The sequence below is a fragment of the Pochonia chlamydosporia genome, chromosome 2, assembly GCF_001653235.2.
Source record: "Pochonia chlamydosporia 170 chromosome 2, whole genome shotgun sequence".
Lineage (NCBI taxonomy): Eukaryota > Fungi > Ascomycota > Sordariomycetes > Hypocreales > Clavicipitaceae > Pochonia > Pochonia chlamydosporia.
This window is the reverse complement of record NC_035791.1, coordinates 1,672,008-1,691,312: the sequence shown is the minus strand read 5'-3', so window position 1 is coordinate 1,691,312 and position 19,305 is coordinate 1,672,008. Positions and strand designations below refer to the sequence as shown.

The window sequence follows — 19,305 nt, the reverse complement described above, 5'->3', positions numbered from 1 at the left end:
AACTTGTTTAGTACCGTCGTAGTTTTCTGGGATCCTCGTAGCCTCCCCCTTCATATCCTCGTTTCCGGTTATCATCATCACGCGGCCTGTCGTAATCACGACCACCTCGGTCCCTGTCCCTGTCGCGGTCCCGATCACGGTCACGGTCACGATCACGATCCCTATCGCGAAACCCACCGTCTCTGCGTCCAATGGGTTCCATGTTGCCGCCGGTACGACGACCGCCATCACGGTAACCACCGCCGGGTCTGTCATCAAACGATCGTCCACCTCTGGACTCAAACCCACCGCCAAAGCCGCGGTCACCGTTCCTTCGGTCGCCTCCTGGGCCGGATGGAGCTCCGCTTGGTGCCCCGAAGCCGTTTCTGTCGCCGCCGCGAGGACCGTCGCCTCCTCTGAAGCCTCCTCCGCGACCACCAAACCCGCCGCGGAAGCCGCCTCGGCCTCGGCCACCGTCGAATCCCTTAAACCCACCACGGAAGCCACCACCACCGCCGAAGCCGCCTCCAGGGCCACCACCAGGGCGAGCAGGTGCTGTTTTGGTGTAGCCGCGTCCGCCGAGGCCACCGCCTAATCTACGCGGCTTCCATCCCTTAACTGTTCGGCCTCTTTCGACATCTACTTTAATGCGTCTGTCTTTGATGCGAATGCCATCACAGGAATCCAAAGCAGCTACATAGTGCGTGCGCCACCACGGCGCAGGTGTTAGCAACTCTTACCATAACAATCACCAGTCTATAGCCGACCAGGTCTGAGGGACGAAAGAGAGCAAGAGAAGAAGGAATCGAGACCAGGCGTGCTTGAGGGCCTTTATGTGTGTCTCGCGATGCGTTCTCTACAGAGAAGGGCAAGCTTGAGGGCCACATCTCCAAGATTTACATCCGGGGGAAGTCGTGCTTTTGAAAAAACAAAGGTCATCAATGTGGTGTGGGGGACAATAGTTACCTCTCATATCTTTCTCTCTCTCAAATACGACAAAGGCATATCCTCGGTGGGCCTTCTTCTTCTTGTTGGGTTTTTCGTGCGCGTGAGTATCAGTAATAATACGAATCTACACTCAGTTAGTACCTTGTTTGGTTTACAGCGTATTGCGGTCGACGAACGCGCTCAATTGGGCCAAACCGGCCAAACTCCCGTTCCAAGTCCCGTTCATCAGCGTCGTAGCTCAGTCGCGCAACAATCAGAGTCTTGAACGCATCGCCGCGAATGTTCGGATCCTCGTTAGGAGTGTCTGCATCTAACTGTTAGTATGTTGTGTCAATAATGCTTCGTATAAGTTACAAACAATTCTTAGGCCCATCCGTAAGCAAGGTCTGGACAGCTTCCTTCTTCTCATGCTTCTTTCTGTCCCTCGCCTCGAGCCAACTTTCTGTGGGGTTGTACACATCCGTTTCCTTGTATTTCTGAAGCTCTGGCAAGAACGAGGCGACACCATCAATGGGTGCAGTTTTTCTCTTCTCAGGCGCAAAGTCAGGAGGCTCTACCCATCGCAGGGGGGGTCGCGGCGCGAAGAGCGCCAGCAAATTGGGCGGGAGCTTGTCTGTCATGGTGCTACGTCTACGCGAGACGACGCGCGTAACAATCCAACAGCAATATTGGCGGCCCGAATGCGATGGCTTTGCGGCCCTCGGCTGTGGAAAATTGATGCCGAGAAGGCAGTTGACGATGGTTGTCAGTCGTTGTCCTGAAATGCGATGCGAAAGCTGTTGGAAATTGTGATCCAGTCGGGGGCCACAGATGCCTGGAGGCTGAGTTTTGCCGGTGCTGGCCCGGGTGGCGCTAAGCCGAGTTTGGTCACACCCAACGTGAGCTCGAATTTTCGGCTGGTTGTGGTCCCTGTCGACACGACTTGTCTCCTGGTACGGCGTCGGATCATGAGGATATTGACTGCGGCCAAGGCAAGATGACAGTAAAGGCATTGCGCACCGTTGCGAGCGGCAAGGTATGATAATCTGAACTCATCACGTCTCTAGCTACTTGTTCAATCGATACTGACGGAATATCAGAATGGCGTTGGGTCATTCATCCTCCAATGCAAGAAGATGGATTTGCATTATTGCGATTGGGCCGGCAGCTCAAAGGGTATGAAGTAAGTTCGCACCAGATATCCCTGACTCGAATGAAAAGCAGTTACTTACGAGTCTTCTTTGCAGCGGCTTCATCAAATCGCTTCTTCCCAAATTCGCAGCAGCAAACCCCCAAGTCGAGTTCGCCGTCTCCCCCCGACCTGGCAAACACCCCGTCATCATCGGACACTACATCAATGGACGCACAAAGCCCATATGCGTACGAAATCTATCACCGTATGAGATTTTGCAAAAAATCGAGTTGCTACGAGACGCGAGTGGCGAGAAGTTGAGGCGGACGAATAAGGCGGTCACCAGTACCAACCCCAGTGTCAGAGGCATTTGGTCACCGTACCACGGGAAGGGCATGGTTGTGTAAGGTGTTGGGGGTGAACGATTTGACAATGGGCAAATGGAGGAGACAATTTGCCGTGTATGTATTATTGTATCAAAGACGGGGCATATATCATGATTTCAGCATAGAGCGGCTGGGATATCTGGGACTTTACAGGTTCACCATCACATTTGATCAGGGGAGGAGGAACCAACAAAAATCACAAAACGACTCTACAGTCTACTTTTATCATCACCATCGCCATATCACTAAGAATGGAAATATAAAGACGGGTATAAAATGCCTTGTTTTTCAAACTATACTTTTGAGACGGATTTCGCAAGGCCCGTGACTAGAGTTTTGTTGCTTGGCGCACACTTCACTGCGTCTTGCAATTGATAATGTCCACGACTGTGCCAGGTTAGCGAATTGGACTTGTGTACAAGCAAAATGACAAGGTTGAGCAAGTGCGTCACAACTTACAAGCGGGCTTGAGAGAAGCACCACCGACCAAGAAGCCGTCAATATCAGGCTGCTTGCCCAGCTCAGCACAGTTCTTCTCATTGACACTACCACCGTACAGGATGCGAGTCTCGTCAGCAACCTTATCGCTGACATTCTTCTTGAGCCAGTCACGGATAGCCTTGTGAACCTCCTGAGCCTGCTCAGTGGTAGCAACCTTGCCAGTACCAATAGCCCAGATAGGCTCGTAGGCAATGACAATCTTGGACCAGTCGCTGACCTGGGCCTTGAGAGCCTGGAGCTGCTTGCTCACGACCTCAATGGTCTTGCCGGCCTCACGCTCCTCGAGGCTCTCGCCGCAGCACCAGATGACGCTGACGCCGTTATCAGTGGCATATTTGGTCTTGGAGGCAACAACCTCGTCCGACTCCTTGAGGATAGTGCGACGCTCAGAGTGACCCAAGATGGCCCAGTTGATGTTGCTGTCCTTGAGCTGGGAGACAGAGATTTCGCCGGTGTAGGCGCCGCAGGGCTTGTCGAAGACGTTTTGGGCGGCAACTTCGATGCTCGAGCGGATGGTGTCACGCACCAGCTGGAGGTATAGGGCGGGAGGAGAAACGACAACCTCTGGTAATGGGATTGGAGTGGTCAGCAGGGGATTATTTCGTTGCGTCTGTCGGAGGTGGATGGTCTCTGGTGGTTACGTACCGACTTCGGCATCGAGAGTGGCCTCGTTGAGGTTCTTGACAATCTCCTTGATGGACGAGACAGTCCCGTTCCTAGTATGTTCTTGTCAACAAATTTGACTCCTGATATTTCGTACCAACGGCCGAATTGTTCTCATGGCGAGCTGCGGTGTTTTGCGAGCTGCTATGCAGACGCGGGGCATGGAGGGGCAGACAGCTTGTGCTGAACTGGATGGACTCACATCTTGAAGTTGCCGCCGACGAAAAACTTGCGAGCCATTTTGAATTGTTTAAGTGAACACGTTATGTTTGCTAAAAGAAGTCTAAGACGAGAAGAAGCAGGCCCAAGCAAGAATTGAGGCTCTATAGAGTGTGGTCGGGGATGGATGGATTGACTTTGGAGGTGATGGCAGACTTAAAGTTGCGCAGCTTGAACCCACTTCTTCAAGGTCTTTCCGCGCCCCAACAACGCTCGGGTCGGAGCATGGTCGACTTCTAGTTGGCAAGTCTGTCTGGCTCGGCCCACCAAGTTGCACTGCCGTTGAGCTGGTTGCTCCATCACCTCGTCGCTACCAGACCGTCAATACTATCTAGACTCTCTTCTGAAACGATCATTGAAAGTACAGAACACATACACATCATGTTACGGCACGTTGAGACACAGAATCACAATTCCGACCTCTTGGTATCAAGGCAAGCTGTGCTCGATTGAGAGTACATCCGAATATATGTGACTGAACTACAGCTAATCAACAACGTCAGAAAATCACATGTCTGCCTGACACAGTCTCCCACAAGCTCAGGACTGCCCATACGGGGGAAACGTGTCATATGAACCATCGCAAGCTTCGGTTCTGAAGTAGCCACCCTCCTTGCCAGTCAACTCATCACCATTCGGCGCAATGATTTTGACAGACATGGCCACATTTCCGCCCTTATCCCCCCAGGCCACTCTCACAGGATAATACGTTCCCTGCTCCAAGAGCCTCATTGTGCGAGTCTCATCGCCCGGAGGTGGAATATAAGTTCTCTCAATATCCGCGTTCGCTCTTGTCCAGCCACTGAATGCATTTTTGCCCAGCCAGACAAGAACAATATCGTCTGCCTGACCAAACACAAAGGTGTAGTTGCCAGTCTCGGGTGCCAGTAGAAACCCTTGGTGTACCACAGTAGCAAGATTGAGATTGGCACCCTGTCCATAGAGCTGCAAAGGCGCATCGATGACCAGCGTGTTCGTGAGGCCCTCATACTCGGGCTTTTGTGACTTGAACACGGTTGGATCGTACTCTGCGAAAGGTGGTGATTTCACGCCGCTCCAGGACGAAGGGCCGCGCCATTCTGCCCATTCAAAGCCAGGTTTTCCGCAGCTAGGAGGTTTTGGAATGCATTCCCCGTTGCTACAGAATTTGTCTTTGTCGCATTCTGCACCACCGGGGGAGCATTTACCACAATCACCATCTTGGCAAACTTGACCTGGCTTGCAGTCCGAGTTCTTGGTACAATTTAGAGGCGGAATTGAGTTGGGAAGACACTTGCCCTTCCTGCACTTGAGATCTGGTCGGAAATCACAGTCTGAGTCTGACTCGCAGGGAACACACTTGTTATCCCTGCAGACGCGATAATTGCATTCGCGATAGTGGTGACAGACCTTTGGCTTACAGACGTAGTTCCGGCAGACTTCAAGCTCCTCGCAATCAGAGTCCTTGGTGCATATACCCCTGCCGCTGCACTGCTTTTGAATCACACCGCAGACATCATTGGCGCACTTGCCGAGGCTGTCGACATACTAAGAGGCGTGAGTGACGTGGTGGTAATGCCTTGTTGAAGGTCTGCACATACCTGTTTGAAGTCTCTGCAAAGTTCTGCCTGGAGATCGTCCAAGTCGATCTCTTTTTCGCAATACTCTTGGCATAGTTTCTGTGAATTGTTAGCGGTTACGCTCTGCCAACTGTTGTAATGTAACCTACCTCGATGGGTGCCGGAAATTGGTTCACATTGCAGGCCTGTCGAAGAGACTTGCAAATATCTCCTAGTATTGGAGGTTTGTGTCGTGGAAACAGGGACACGAGGTTGACTTCTTGGGCCCAGATACCCTGAATGTTTGAGACTGCGAGAAACGCAACTGGAAGCAAAGACTTGTACATTCTATGAAGCGTTTCAACCTTTCATCAACTTGGATGGCATAGAAGGTCGATACGAAGTGATAACTAGGAAGTTGACGGGGGACTGATCTCAGCTTTAAATACTAACTCGTTTGGAGGTATTGCGTATGAGCTACAGCTGCCGAAGCGTTCAGCTTGTTGGAAGCACAAAGGTGGCGAGGTAAAGACCGTATTACCGAGATGTGCAGCATGAAGCAATACCATTTAGCCTGTGTCTGGGTGCTTATCGAGCAATGCAGTCTTGTATGTGGCGATGTGTTAATGTGTCCGAGGCAGCGCCTGAAGCACAGACTATAACAACACAATTGTCATTGCGTAGAACTTATTTAATGAGGTCGCTTCGCAAAATCTAGCGGAATATGGCCAGCTACCTCGTATGCACGTTGAACGTCTTGTCAAACGGAGATATGGTGTCACAGAACATCGCGTTCAATTGAATCTAGAGTGGTCTATTTGACATAGTCGTTTAAGCTGAAGCAATATTTAACATTCATGTAACACAACATCCCGGATAACGAGAATCGAAGAGTCGTGCCACAAAGTGTTATATGGCGAAAATCGTGGAGATGGTGTGCAGGCTGATATTCCAAGAAGGCCATTGTCCTCTATTGGATGGTTTTCTTCGTATTAAATGCAAAGTAGTGTGAGAGATGCTGATCAGATGATGAGACTTCGTTTCTTGAATATGTAAGGAGGATTTCAGCATCGGGAGTTTTGAACATATGATCGAGCCTGCGAATGGTCATCAGTGAAGATCACACAATCAGCCTCTTCCGAAACGACCATTACAAACACTCGGCTTGGTCCCGAGTCACAAAATTGGAGACATTACCAAGCGACGTCGTACGCAGTCGGGCCTTGGCTGATGCTGGGTTTCACCTGTTTGAGAGCTGTATTGACATTGTAAGCGGAAGAACCTTCTTCCATGATTGTTCTGGCCTGTCGTATTCCACAGCTTGGCACCTGTTTTGGCATGTGAATTGGAAGCCAAAGGCAGTGAACTAATAATGGCGAAGGAGGGGGAGGGGAAAAGAGTAAAAAAGAAAATGGAGAGAAAGGCAAAAAAAAAAAACAGCTTGATGTATCGTGCGACCACGCCAGGAGTCGAACCTGGAATCTCTAGAGGGTACGGAAGCTGATAACCGAAATCTAGCGCCTTAGCCATTAGGCCACGCGGCCGATGAGAATTCGTGGCTTATTCTTCTACATAGAGTTTGTCATGGGCTCCACCAGCTGCCATGACTCGCATGAGCTCGAAATGTAGTGGATTCTTGCAGTAATACTCAATCGCGACCTTTTACAACGTCGAATATTAGGTAGGTACTATTTTGGGTCCCGTATTGTTTTATCACGGTAAACATTCCTTTAGTTGGAGCTGGCTGATTGTGTCCCAGTACAGGACCAATATTAATAGCTCTTAGATAGAACATGGTGTCTCTCTTTGCCCACTATGGATGTCAGTTGGTGGGAGTGGGAGGACGCTTGTATTGAAAGATCTATGAACTTTGGTATAGATATGATGTTAAACCGTTTGCCTCTCCCTCGGCAGCTTACATTGTCAATACAAGCACACAGTTCTTTGTAATTCTTTACAAGGTTAAGAATCACTAGGAACTTTTATGGAATTACCGATTATCTCTTGTCAAGTGTGAAAGGAAAAGTGCAGGCGTCAATGGATTGCCAGCTGCCAGGTGCATTGGACAGGATGCTGGCAGCTGTCGCTTGCAAAACTTGCGTGCCGCCTCCTGGAGAGATTCCTCACTTCCTTTCCCCTTCAATCCTACAAGTTTTCACCCTCTCCAATTCATTATGCGTATGAATCTTCTGGATGTCTCTGATTTCTTCGACCCCTGCTCTCCTTGACTGCAAACGCGGAAGAATCGCCACACTACTTGAAGGAGTTTCTAAATATTCTCTTTCTCCAAATTTCCTTTGGACAATACTCACAGTTTGTTTGACAACGGGTTTGACATGGATTCTTCAGCATCTGTGGTTTCTTCCCGCACGCCCCAGCCCGGGGAGGGCGACAACCTGGCGAAGATTTGCGATGAAATGAGGTTATGGATTGCCCAAGTACCAGGAATCAAGCAACAATTTGACTCCTCTGATGATGGAGGAGCGAAAGCGAAGTCATCGAGGTCGACTATCGTTGTTCCGAGCAAAGAAGGCTCTCCTGATCTAGAGAGCCTCAAGTTGACTACCCACAGACTTCCAGAGCCGGAGAAGAATAACATGGGAGAGACGAACGACTCAAAAGTCACTCAGTCTTTCCCAAAGGACTCTCTAAAGCCATCCTCAACGCTAGAAGAGGTGACAAACGGCATCGGCGATGTAATTATATCTAGTCCAAACATTGGAAACAGCCAAGTTGGGAGCGAAATCAGGAATATTAGAGAAAGGAGAACTCCCGACGAACGGGTTTCCGATGCACCGCACCCTGCCCCGTTGCACATTATCCAAGCTGCTACGGCACCATTCTCCGTCGGCAAACCGAAACTTGAGCAGGCTGAACAGAGCTGGAGCATCAGCAGTGCTTGTTATGTGGAGGATATATCTGAGAACGACGCCCCCTGGCATAAGCTTCTGAGTCAGATGGAACCTGCGATTCACGATGTGAATAACACCTGTTCACCGCCGCATGTCCATCACATCCGGGATCAATATGGCGAACTTCTAACTTATGCAACCTCAATTGGCAAGCATGGGCTACTCGAAGCCTGGCTTACCGAATTTCCGGCACCGTCTTCTGTAACAGTTCCCAATGAGTGTCTAGGCAATGACTCATTTGTTGAGAAGGCTATAAATCCAGAGAATGGAGAGTTTTTTGGTCCTATTGTCCAACCGGACACGGTTCGTCGCCGGACTGATGGGCCATGCGTTGGCTATAACGACATCAGCTGGCGACAAGCCAACATGACCACAGAGCTACATATTAAGCGGGAGGTCAAAAGCCGTGAGAGTATCGCCACTGAAATACGCATGGCACTCGAGCAGATCGAACCAAGACCCCTATCCGTAGTTGAGGACGACCAGTGGCCAGATGCCCAATGTGTCATCCGGTCCGCGACACCATCAGACTTCGCTCAAATTGCAGACATTATCAATGCAGAAGCGTCGGCCACAAAAAGTCCACAGATATTCAAAGGAAGCGTTGTTGAAGGGGAAGATGTTTCTAAGATCTTTGACGCTTGTAGGCGTAATTACCGGCCGTTTATTGTTGCGGCTCCGGCAGAGGATGACTTCTTGGACCAAAGCAAATGGCCAAGTAATTCTGGAAAAGTTTACAAAGAGTTTGCAAAGTATATGGCCGCACACCCAAAACCAGCTTCTCCAATTGTTGGTTTTGCATTTGTCACAGACTATCATATGGGTTGGGATGGAACTCCATGTGCTGCATCGCGACTTACCGGACAGGTGAGACTTGTGGTACATCCCAATCACCGGCGCAAGTTGTATGGCTCTGCACTCATGGATCGAATCTTGCTGTCGGTGTCTCCTTTTCACCGGAGTGCGCTGGACCATGCTTGGAAATGCGCAGCAGGCAAAGGTGTTTACGAGTTTCCAGTGACTCGCAACAAGCGCCAATACACACAACTGTATCTTGAGCTCTTTTGCGAGAAGAATGACCCGGAAACTTACAAATGGAGGACGGAGCTTCTCAAGAAGTTTGGTTTTCAAGACATTGGGTATTTTTTCAACGCTGTTGTTCGGATGGACGAGCAGCATCATTGCCAGTGGTATGACAAGGTGCTGTTGGCGACCGAGATAACTCCTACTTCGAAAGTCATAGCCAGAAGATCGTTCTCCTGGTCGGAGCCGGGCAGCAGTGACAATGACATCGCACACACCTGAGCAAATGGGAGTCTAGGATGCTTAGTCGACTACGACCGACCCGATTCCCCCCGAGCAAATGATGAAACTTGAGATGGTTGTTTTCGTGCTTGGTTCAAGGGCGCTGTTTCAATGTACTAAAAGATGAGACCGAGGAGTATCAGATGTACTACGCGGGTATTGCAGAGAATTGTTGCTAATGAAGGTCAAGCTGCGATGTAAACTTTTTTGAGAAGGCATTGGTAAGGAAAATGAGAAGCTGCAGGGAATATGCACAAGATTGTGTCGAAGTCGTAAAAATGTGTGGAACACAGGCACACAGATGTAGTTAGAACATTGCTTCAAGTGAAAGAATTAGATTGTGGCGTTGATAGGACAGTGCATGAATTCTTCAGTTGCTGAATTATGTTGCGGTGCCATCAGTTTTTGTTTGGTGGTTTTGGATGCATTACTCTGTGGAAGTTTGGTGGCGGCAGCAGGCACCAATTTTCCAAGAGGTCTGGTCAGGACTTGGGATCCATCACGTGTGGACAAAGGCATCAAACTTGATCCAACATTACCTCAACGCTGCCGCTGATCAAGTTACGAAGAAACGAGCACAAATTTGCAACTCCGACGAAACTAAATTAAAAGTGTGTAGTCGAAGCAACTCTGAACAGAAGAACCGATCGTCAGGGGCCGACGAACTTCGAGATGTTGTCCATCCTGAGAAAGGCTCGCCTCAAGGACAAGGAGATGAGAATACTGATGCTGTATGTCGCTCACGCCACTAAATGCCTATTCTCTCAACTATCTACCCATATATTAATCATTACTTCATCACAGGGGGCTAGACAATGCCGGTAAGACGACAATTGTGAAGAAAATCATGGGGGAAGATGTCAACACAGTGAGCCCGACCTTGGGCTTCATTATCAAGACAATCGACCACGACGGGTGCGTGCCCCTCTTCACAGTAGCTGAACGTGAACCACTTGCTAATAATCGCATGACAGATACAAACTGAATATATGTAAGTGTTCATATTGCGTGCCTGAATGGGTTCATGCTTATTGGATAGGGGACGTTGGCGGTCAAAAAACGCTCCGGTCATACTGGCGCAATTATTTCGAGAAGACGGATGCGTTGATATGGGTTGTTGATGCGACAGATCGTTTGAGGATAGAGGATTGCAAAGAAGAGTTGCATGGGTTGTTATTAGAAGAGGTATGTTCCATGGGAGATGCGATGGTGCCCAAATGTTCCTGGCTGATGGTGAGGAAAGCGACTATCGGGTGCTAGTCTGCTCATTTTTGCAAACAAAACGGACGTGGAGGGGCGTATGGACGAACAAGAAATTCGAAAGGCAAGATTTATCATGTTTCTGTCGTTCTGAGACGATGGGCTGATTTTTTGTTCACAGGCATTACGTTTGGATGAGATACGGACACATCAATGGCACATCTTACGGTGTAGTGCGATGACGGGGAAGAATTTGCAGGAAGGTCTAGCTTGGGTGGTGGCTGACGCTAAGAAGAGGTTGTTTCTGTATTAATTGAGCGAAACATGTTATCATGCACGAGGGACCGCGTGAGATAGTGGTGTTGAGGCTGGCGAAATCCATTCACAGGCATCCGAATATGTTGGGCGACTTGCAGCCCCGTTCTGCAGGACAACCCGCGATACGAACCGGATTGACCAACGAGACGATGGACTTCAAGCCGAACGGTTCCTTGGAGGGCATCATCGGGACACAAAACGACGAATGATGATCCAAGAAGCCGATTTCCTTACGATGATCTAATGGCTCCATCTGGAAGTGGATGCAGCGGACGGTGACGGTGGGAAGTGTTGCGTAGCCAACGCGAACTTCTCGCGTGGCGTTGATGCAGAAGTAAACAAACAGCGCCACTATCTGACGTTTGTGTCTGACCATGGCGGTATTGCCTTGTAAAGGTGGTGAATTGGATAAAAAAGTACGGAGTGAAATGGTAACATTATCATTGCCTGTACGGAGACATCAGACGAGAAATGATGCTGTCCACAGAATTAGGTGTTGTGGTGTAATTTTCTGCTGTTGCATTCCACCCTGGTCTTATATCTGGCCGGTTACTCCCAGGGCCCTTGCATAACGGTCTCGAAATCGGGCCAGGCTTAGCTGGAGGGGATGAAACAGATGGAAATGGCTTGTAGTAAGCGATGGGCACTTTCTGATGGCGGTGGCCATGGCGCGTTGACGTGTGAAGTTTGATGTTGAGTGTCAATCAAACGAATTGCTCTGCTGTTTGTCCAGATGCAGTCTGGGCTGGTCTCGTCTGGCCCAGTGGTGTTTAGCGGGTGGAGACTAGTTGACGGCACATGGCGCTACCGTACCGCCTGTCGGGCGTTGCAAACGCGCTAACAAAGACCAGGCCAGACGCTATGCCGCTACTTCAGTCTCCATTGACCAGGCACATGTCCAACCAAACCAACCAGACCAGACATTGAAACCAAACGTCCATGCCCAACTCGGACTGCGCATTGAACCAGACCTTGCTTGAACTTGACGGCCAACTGCAGCTATCTATCCTCCACCCCTCCCTCCCTCCAACTTCCATCACCAAGTCAACATTGGACTACTTCCCTCCAGGGATCCCAACAATCTTTATTCTCTGCACAGCTAGGGCGCAGAGAAGCTGCATTCAGCGTGGGCCATTACTGCAAATACCATTGTTTTTCTGTTCCGCGCCGTCAACGAGTGCCATGGCCTAAAACGTCATCACTGCAACTGTGCAATATTGACCCTAGTAGCTACCACCACCGACAACACCCCAAAGACAAAAGCACCTACAAGCAGAGACCAGCATGTCCGACGAAGTTTCGCAATTCCTCGAGCAGGTCGAGCGCCTCCGCGGCCAGCAGATTGAGGACGACGAGGCTCGAGCCCGTGAGAGGGAGGAGTTTCTGGCTGCGAAGCGAGAGCGTCAGGCACGAAGAGAAGGTGAGTTTTTTTGGTTGAAAAGGCGTCAGCCATGTGTTGGGGTGTATGGATGTAGAATGTACTGCTTTACTCGCTGCCCACATGCAGAGGAGATGCAATCGGTATTCAAGCCCTCGACACCAGATTGGTTCGTTTGGCAGTCCGGCAGGCTGGCAGTTTGATGCAGCTGTCGAGTGCCATCGTTGCCAGCTGCCAGGCGAATTGGGTGGTGTTTGTTTTTGCTGATGCGTTTGGCATGGCTTGGGCAGAGACACACAAAGAAAAAAACTACCATGAGACTAACATCCAACTTCTTTTTGTTCATCAGAACGCGCCAGATCCATCTCCCCTCAGAAATCGTCCCCGGCAAACACACCGTCGCCGCGCTCAAGTCGCCAGAGTGTGCACGTTTCCGATGCTACGAGACTAGATTCGCCTAGCAGGACATTCGACGACCGCGAAACATCTGCCTCTCCGTCCGTGGAACCAGAAGACTCAATGACCTCACCAGGCCTTCCCGCCAAGGAGAACGATGCGTCTGTCGAGAGGTCTGGGAGCTCAACGCCTCCTGCGAGAACACCTACACTGTCGTGGCAGAGACGACCCGCTTCCCGAGGTGGTTCCCGGCCGCTGAGCATGGTCGCGGCTCAGAATGCGACCCAGAGGTCTTTGGCTGGGTCGCAGGAGCCGGCATCTGCCACTGAGGAAAGCTTCTCCAAGGACCAGATTGCCAAAGCTCTAGGGTCAAAAGATCCTGCGTGGTTTCGACAAACGGCTGATCGAGGCCAGAACTCCGCTGCGTACAGACGCAACCAGGTTGAAGATGAGGACCGGCTAGATATGTCGTCAGTCAAGGCACAGCTTCCCGGTATGTCTCTTGCTAGTGCAGTTTCAGGCTCAAGGGGTGCTCCCTCTCCACAGCCAAGTCCAGAACTGCCTAGCCACTCGAGGCTTGCTTCGCCAGTCACTTTCAACCCTCCCCGTCTCGACGGCGCATCCGACGAGAAGCAGCAAGTTCAAGAGGCCACCGCGCCTGTATCTGGAAGAGCGTCCCCAACACGATCTCCATCACCGACCAAGGGATTGGGCGGTTTCGTCCAAAGCGCAATGATGAAGCGCAGCGATAGTGTCAAACGGTGGAGTGTTACCAGCCCTCCGGGTTTGACACGGGCGGACTCAGTTGCTGCAACCAGAGGAACATATGATAGATCGTCGGTGCACATGGGATCAAGGCCGCAAAGCACCGTTCGAGGTGGCTCAACAACGCCGACTTCAAGTAGGCCGACGTCGCAACATGGTGAAAAAGCGAGCGACTCCGGGGATGTCTCCCAATCGTCAGGCCAGATCTCAATAGACACTAGCAAAGCCATGGCGAAGGACGAAGATGCCGGCATTCCCATTAGCCCATCTAAAACTATGGACCCTAGACGCTGGAGTCCTACTAAATCGAGTTGGCTTGAGAATGCCTTGAACAGACCCGAATCGCCAAAACCGCCCCCCAAACCATCGCAACCCACATGGAGAAACAATGCCAATGCCGAGCCAAGTCGCCCAACATCTGTCTCACACAAGCACCAGGTTAGTATTGGGGGGCTCATGAGGCAATCAGCGCTGGGAAATGTAGCCAAATCAAACCCTACTGGTCTGGGGGGCATTTACTCACCGCCTCCAAATGCAAATCGACCTGCATATGGACATGGTTCAAAACCTAGCATCTCCCAGAAACCATCCGACCCAGAGCTGGCCAAACTCGACACCGAACCAGCCAAGGTCGACGAAAAGGTCGACGAAAAGGTCGACGAAAAGGTCGACGAAATGGAAGAGAAGTCGCCAGAGGCAACCACTGCGAAACGCACACCCGTGACAAGCCCTCCGCCTCTTAAACCCAAACCGCAAACAACGCCGACTACGGACTTCAGATCAAACTTGAGGCAGCGTCCTGCGGACAAGGACACATCTAACGCGGGCGAGCCGGAGTTCAAAAGTGTGTTTGGCACTCTGCGCAAGACCAAAACACAGAATTATGTCGCTCCTGATGAATTGAAGAGTAACATTCTTCGTGGCAAGGCCGCTCTCAACATCACAGATGGTCCGAAGAAAAGCGAAAGAAGGGATGAGTTCAAGGACGCAATTTTGAAGAAGAGGTCAGACTTCAAAGCAGCCCAGTCTGAGGGTCGTGGCGTCACAAGAACATCCAGCACTGCTGCTGAAAAGCCAGTGCCCGAGGGTCTGGCCAAGAGGGCAGAACTAGGAAGGTCTGTGGCAGCAATGGCCAAAAAGAGCACCATTTCAGAAACACCAGCCGACATTCCAGCCAAAAAGGCGGATTCACCAAAGCCTACTCCTGGTCCCAAAAGAGTCGCGAGCGGATCAGCCTTCTCCCCAAGATCTCCTAATACGACGCAGCCTCCCGTCAGAAGCCCAACTGGCGAAAAGTTGAGGCGGGTTTCCACGGAGCCGGAGGCGGCCAAGACCAAGCCTGAGCCGCGACCGACGCCTACCTTGCAAAAAGAGACGAGTGCGCCGTCCAAGCTGGCGGGAGCGCAAGGTCGGGCTGGGGGCGGCAAGTTGGCAGATCGATTTAACCCAGGTCTGGCAGGCATGCTAGCAAGGGGACCGCCCCCTATGTCCACAAACGGGGGCAGAAGCTCTGATGAGGCTGCCGGAGGCGGCAAGTCAGGTTCTGGCGATGCTGCTGAACCATCTGCCCCTGGGCCTCAGCTTACACATATGACCAAGGGTCGAGCCCGGGGTCCAAAGAGAAAGGCTCCAACAGCCGCTGCAGCATCTACCCCAAGCCAAGCAGCACCACAATCGGCAGCTGTTCAAGCGGAAGCCTCAAAAGAAAACAGAGCACCTGAGCGTGAACCTCAAATTACCCAAGCAATTTCAAAGAACGAACCGACCAAACCGGCACCACGTAATGAGAAGCCAGCAACTCTATCAATTCAACAGCAGGTGGCTGCCAAGGCCGCTATGCGCGAGTTGCCCTCGCCATCTCCAGCGGCCAAGCCTTTTGAGCCGGTAAAGTCACCAGGGCCAGCAACTCGGCCATTGTCTCGCGGACGACCACTCCCGCTTGGACCCAGGGCATCAACCCCCTCATCACCATCAAAGGAGAGCGAACAACAGCCTGAAGAGAATGACGTCCCTGCCTCGCCACCGAAGAAGTTGGACATGAAGCGAATGTCTCGGTTCTTGGACGAAAGCTCGTCGTCTAACAACGTTCCGCAAGACTCAACACCAGAACCAGCCAGGCTGCGGCATCAGCGGACTGGGTCGCGATCACCAACCAAGCTCGCAGAACCACCATCTCCGACTAAGAGTGACCGAGATTCTCTTCCGTCGATGCGAGACGCCTCTCCCCGGTTCGGGGTTCGATCTCCCCCAATGTCGAAGCCATCGTTTGATGACCCAGGTACTCTAGGTGGCGGGCAGAGCAGGAGAGTGAGACCGCTCTCGGGTCTAAGTGGTGACGGTCTCCAATCACCTATCGCCATTGCATCTCCAGCCCGCTCGCCTACAAAGCAAGTCGACGAGGTGTCTGCTTTGCTAACCGACTTCTTTGGCCCGCCACAGGCGAGACAAGCAATTAAAGTAGACCCGGCACAGATTTTGATGAACCGCCCAGTGACTGCTGATAAGGTTACAAGTCTTGGGCTTCAGATGTTTCAGATTCTCGGAGACGGCAAAAAGTTACCAGTGTCTCCTCAGAATGAGCGAGTCTTGTTTGACCAGGAGATGTATGTATGTGCGCACAATTTCATCAACAACTCCGGAAAGAAATTATTTGAGGTGTACTTTTGGGTCGGCGACGAGGTTCCCGAGTCGTCAGCTGAAGATGCGCAGCTCTTTGTGCAACGCGAAGCTCGCTCACTTGGAGGCAAACTTGTCAAACTGCGGCAAGGGAAAGAAACAGCCGAGTTTGTGCAAGCTCTCGGCGGCGTGATTATTGTGAGACGCGGCTCGAGCAACAAGTACGACTCATTGGCTCCCAACATGCTCTGTGGCAGACGATACCTGGGGCAAGTTGCCTTTGACCAAGTAGATTTCACGCCGTCCAGCCTGTGCGCTGGATTCACGTATCTCATTACGAAGGGAGGAAATTGCTACATGTGGAACGGCAAGGGAAGTGACGTTGCGGAAGTGAGCTGCGCAAGGCTGGTAGGCATGGACTTGACCCTGACTGGGGAATTGATTGAGTACGAGGACAGCAACGAGCCAGCATCCTTCTGGGACCTGTTTGAAGAGAAGGGCTCGAAGCCGCACTCTGCAGATCACTGGCGACTGAAGCCGAGTTACGAAAAGTACTGTAGCCGACTCTTCTGTTCGGATGCAGACTCGCGCCAACAGGTACCTATATGCCCTTCGTTTGACATGTCGATAATTAGTTGCAAATCCCTAACATGCTCTCTAGATCTTTGAACTGTCCCCCTTCAATCAGTCGGACCTCCATCCATCAAGCATCTACATCCTCGATGCCTTTTTCGAGATTTACATCATTGTCGGATCCCGCGCCAACACGCAGTACGCATCCTTTCGCAACGCCCTCGATTTCGCACAGGAATATGCCATCTTGGCATCCGGCATGGAAGACCGGCCGTTTGTGCCCGTGTCGACGGTCGTCTTGGAAGGCATACCGAGGGATCTGAAGCGCGTGTTTAGAAAGTGGGATGATGAGAAGAGCCCGACGGTGACGAATGCGGTGGCGGGGTTGAAGAGGGGGAGGAGTTTGAGGGTGGTTACGCTTACGCAGGCTTTACAGGCGTTGAATGAGTAATGTGCTGTTTGGGTGGGACAAAGTGTGGTGGATGTTGTGCTTGTATGTTTTATGTATATGGCTGCATGAGGAGTTTTGGCGAGTGGGAGTGGCTTGCATGTATGAGCATGAATTAGACTCTGGTGTTGTGAACATAATGTTTTTTTGAGGAGATGTATGAGAATATTTGCTAAACTTGGACGTTGAGTCTGTGTGGTCTTTGAGATGTACATGGCATGTTGGGGAGCAAGGTACTGGTAAGAGTATATTGGCTTGCAAATTGCAGTGCAAGCAATCTATCTATAGGGGTATCAATCAATCATGTTGACCTTTCCTGTATCTATGTATTCAGAGAAGAGCCTCTGATGTCGTCTCATCTCGTCTCGTCTCGTCTCGTCTCGTCTCATCTTGGTCTTATGTGGTCTCATGTCATCCTCACATATATTCATCTATTGGTTGGGTACACTGGGTGCGAGCCATGTTCAAGACTCTATGGGAGTCTGTCGCATAAAGTGGTTGGTTGGTAAAATAAAGCGATGTATTTGGTGTGAAAATCACTTGGAGTTGAGATCCACGCCGGAGCTCTTGGCTGATGAATTGCCAGCAGACGCAGGAACTGCAATGGGGCGACCACGAGCCTTTTCAGTCAGTGCCAGGAGTTCAGTGAGCATGAGCTCGCGAGTAGTGCGGGCAAGCTCGTCGACGTCTGCGGCGGTGAGGTTCTTGGTCGGAATAGGGTCCAAAACTGAGAAACTGTTAGCCACGATTATTTATTCCTTGGTAGTAGATGTGAAAGTGCCATACCCTTAATGGGAACAGTCCCCGCACGAAAAACCATGCTCTTGATATGCAGGACATGGCTATAATTCGCCACCACAACCGGCACAATCGGCACGCCCGCCTGGACAGCCAGATGAAAAGCACCCTTTTTAAACGGCAGCAACACCGGATCCTTGGCGTAGCTCCTCGTCCCCTCGGGGAACATGTACACGCTCTGCTGCCTGCTCTGGATCTCCTTTGCCGCACCGGCCATGGCGTCCCGCGCGTCCTTGGAGTTCTTGCGGTCGATGAAGATGGAGCCGCTGAGGCGCATGAACCAGCCCAGGAAGGGGATGTGCTTGAGGTCCGACTTGGCGGTGACGCTGCACCACCTGGGGAACATGGCGCCCAGCATCAGCACGTCCAGCTCGGTCTGGTGGTTGCCGATGAAGACGGCGGGGCGGACGGTGCCGAGCACGTTGGCCGGGTCGTCGACGCGGAAGGATATGCCGGTGGTGAGGCGCATCACGTAGTGGAACGAGCGGGCGGTGGCCCATTGCGCGATGCCCTGCTTGCCGAGGAGGGTGAGGACGATGGAGGCGAGGACGCCGAAGAGGGCGCAGATGAGGAGGGAGATGTAGGCGGCGAGGGCGCGGGCGATGAAGCCGGCTTTGGGGATGGCGAGGGATAGGGTGTAGAAGAAGGTGGTGAGGGCGGCGTAGCCGGCGAGGAATTTGATGAGGAAGTCGGTGATGGACATGGTGGTGGTTTGCTGGTGGTTTGCTGGGTGGTGGTTATGGACGATTTGATGAGAGATGGAGAGTGTTGGTTTATTGGGATTCCATAGTCTGGGAGGTGCTGGCCGGCCAAGAGGTGAGGTGAGTTGGATCGAGGTCGTCGGTGCGAGGAAGGAGGTTGCGGATGTCGATGCGATGGAGGTGAAGGTGAAAGTGAAGGTGGGATGTCGGTTCTTCAAGGACAGATGGGACGGTGTGGGCGGGCTGGTTGGATTTGGTTGGACCAGACATCAAATGGAGCAGCCGTCAACGGAAAATGACATGGATCCTGGGCATGCATTTCCTGACGTAGTTTTGGCTTGGTACCTTTTTTATTGCCTCGGGCTGCGGCGGAGCCACCGAACCAGCAGGCATGGAAGCACCAGACTTTTTTGCATCTCGCTTGAGTGTTCCGTGTCTCCATCGGTGGGGTTGTGAGCCTGGGGTCAGATGCTGTCTGGTGACAGTTGACGATCCGTGTCTGCTGCTCGACTCTGGAGAAGGCACGGGGCCAATGACGGGTTACATGACG

General features: G+C 51.6%; 7 protein-coding genes and 1 non-coding gene across 8 annotated transcripts; 3 read left to right on the top strand and 5 right to left on the bottom strand.

The window, feature by feature from the left end:
* Positions 1-7: 7 nt before the first annotated feature.
* Positions 8-1,547, bottom strand: VFPPC_13306 (RNA recognition motif domain-containing protein; the record flags this gene model as incomplete). The annotated part of the gene is made up of 4 exons (XM_018291083.1): positions 8-672; positions 946-1,051; positions 1,104-1,231; positions 1,286-1,547. 4 exons carry the CDS (start codon positions 1,545-1,547, stop codon positions 8-10), a joined length of 1,161 nt encoding a protein of 386 aa, XP_018146668.1.
* Positions 1,548-1,903: 356 nt separating this feature from the next.
* Positions 1,904-2,445, top strand: VFPPC_13305 (mitochondrial 54S ribosomal protein L51; the record flags this gene model as incomplete). Its single annotated transcript, XM_018291082.1, has 3 exons — positions 1,904-1,942; positions 2,007-2,089; positions 2,154-2,445. The coding sequence occupies 3 exons, from the start codon at positions 1,904-1,906 to the stop codon at positions 2,443-2,445; spliced, it is 414 nt and encodes a 137-aa protein (XP_018146667.1).
* Positions 2,446-2,779: 334 nt separating this feature from the next.
* On the bottom strand, positions 2,780-3,828 carry VFPPC_02657 (triosephosphate isomerase, active site protein; the record flags this gene model as incomplete). Its single annotated transcript, XM_018282270.1, has 4 exons — positions 2,780-2,811; positions 2,884-3,489; positions 3,571-3,641; positions 3,791-3,828. The coding sequence occupies 4 exons, from the start codon at positions 3,826-3,828 to the stop codon at positions 2,780-2,782; spliced, it is 747 nt and encodes a 248-aa protein (XP_018146666.1).
* A 519-nt stretch (positions 3,829-4,347) lies between these two features.
* Positions 4,348-5,692, bottom strand: VFPPC_02656 (GLEYA adhesin domain-containing protein; the record flags this gene model as incomplete). Its single annotated transcript, XM_018282269.1, has 3 exons — positions 4,348-5,334; positions 5,388-5,465; positions 5,516-5,692. The coding sequence occupies 3 exons, from the start codon at positions 5,690-5,692 to the stop codon at positions 4,348-4,350; spliced, it is 1,242 nt and encodes a 413-aa protein (XP_018146665.1).
* Positions 5,693-6,799: 1,107 nt separating this feature from the next.
* On the bottom strand, positions 6,800-6,889 carry VFPPC_17251. The gene has a single exon. It is a non-coding gene; the product is annotated as a tRNA-Arg (tRNA).
* A 792-nt stretch (positions 6,890-7,681) lies between these two features.
* On the top strand, positions 7,682-9,562 carry VFPPC_02654 (Acyl-CoA N-acyltransferase; the record flags this gene model as incomplete). The annotated part of the gene is made up of 1 exon (XM_018282268.1): positions 7,682-9,562. One exon carries the CDS (start codon positions 7,682-7,684, stop codon positions 9,560-9,562), a length of 1,881 nt encoding a protein of 626 aa, XP_018146664.1.
* A 2,802-nt stretch (positions 9,563-12,364) lies between these two features.
* On the top strand, positions 12,365-17,259 carry VFPPC_02653 (gelsolin repeat protein; the record flags this gene model as incomplete). Its single annotated transcript, XM_018282267.1, has 3 exons — positions 12,365-12,500; positions 12,808-16,832; positions 16,897-17,259. The coding sequence occupies 3 exons, from the start codon at positions 12,365-12,367 to the stop codon at positions 17,257-17,259; spliced, it is 4,524 nt and encodes a 1,507-aa protein (XP_018146663.1).
* Positions 17,260-17,792: 533 nt separating this feature from the next.
* VFPPC_02652 (acyltransferase domain-containing protein) lies at positions 17,793-18,757 on the bottom strand (the record flags this gene model as incomplete). The annotated part of the gene is made up of 2 exons (XM_018282266.1): positions 17,793-17,983; positions 18,043-18,757. 2 exons carry the CDS (start codon positions 18,755-18,757, stop codon positions 17,793-17,795), a joined length of 906 nt encoding a protein of 301 aa, XP_018146662.1.
* Between the last annotated feature and the right edge of the window lie 548 nt (positions 18,758-19,305).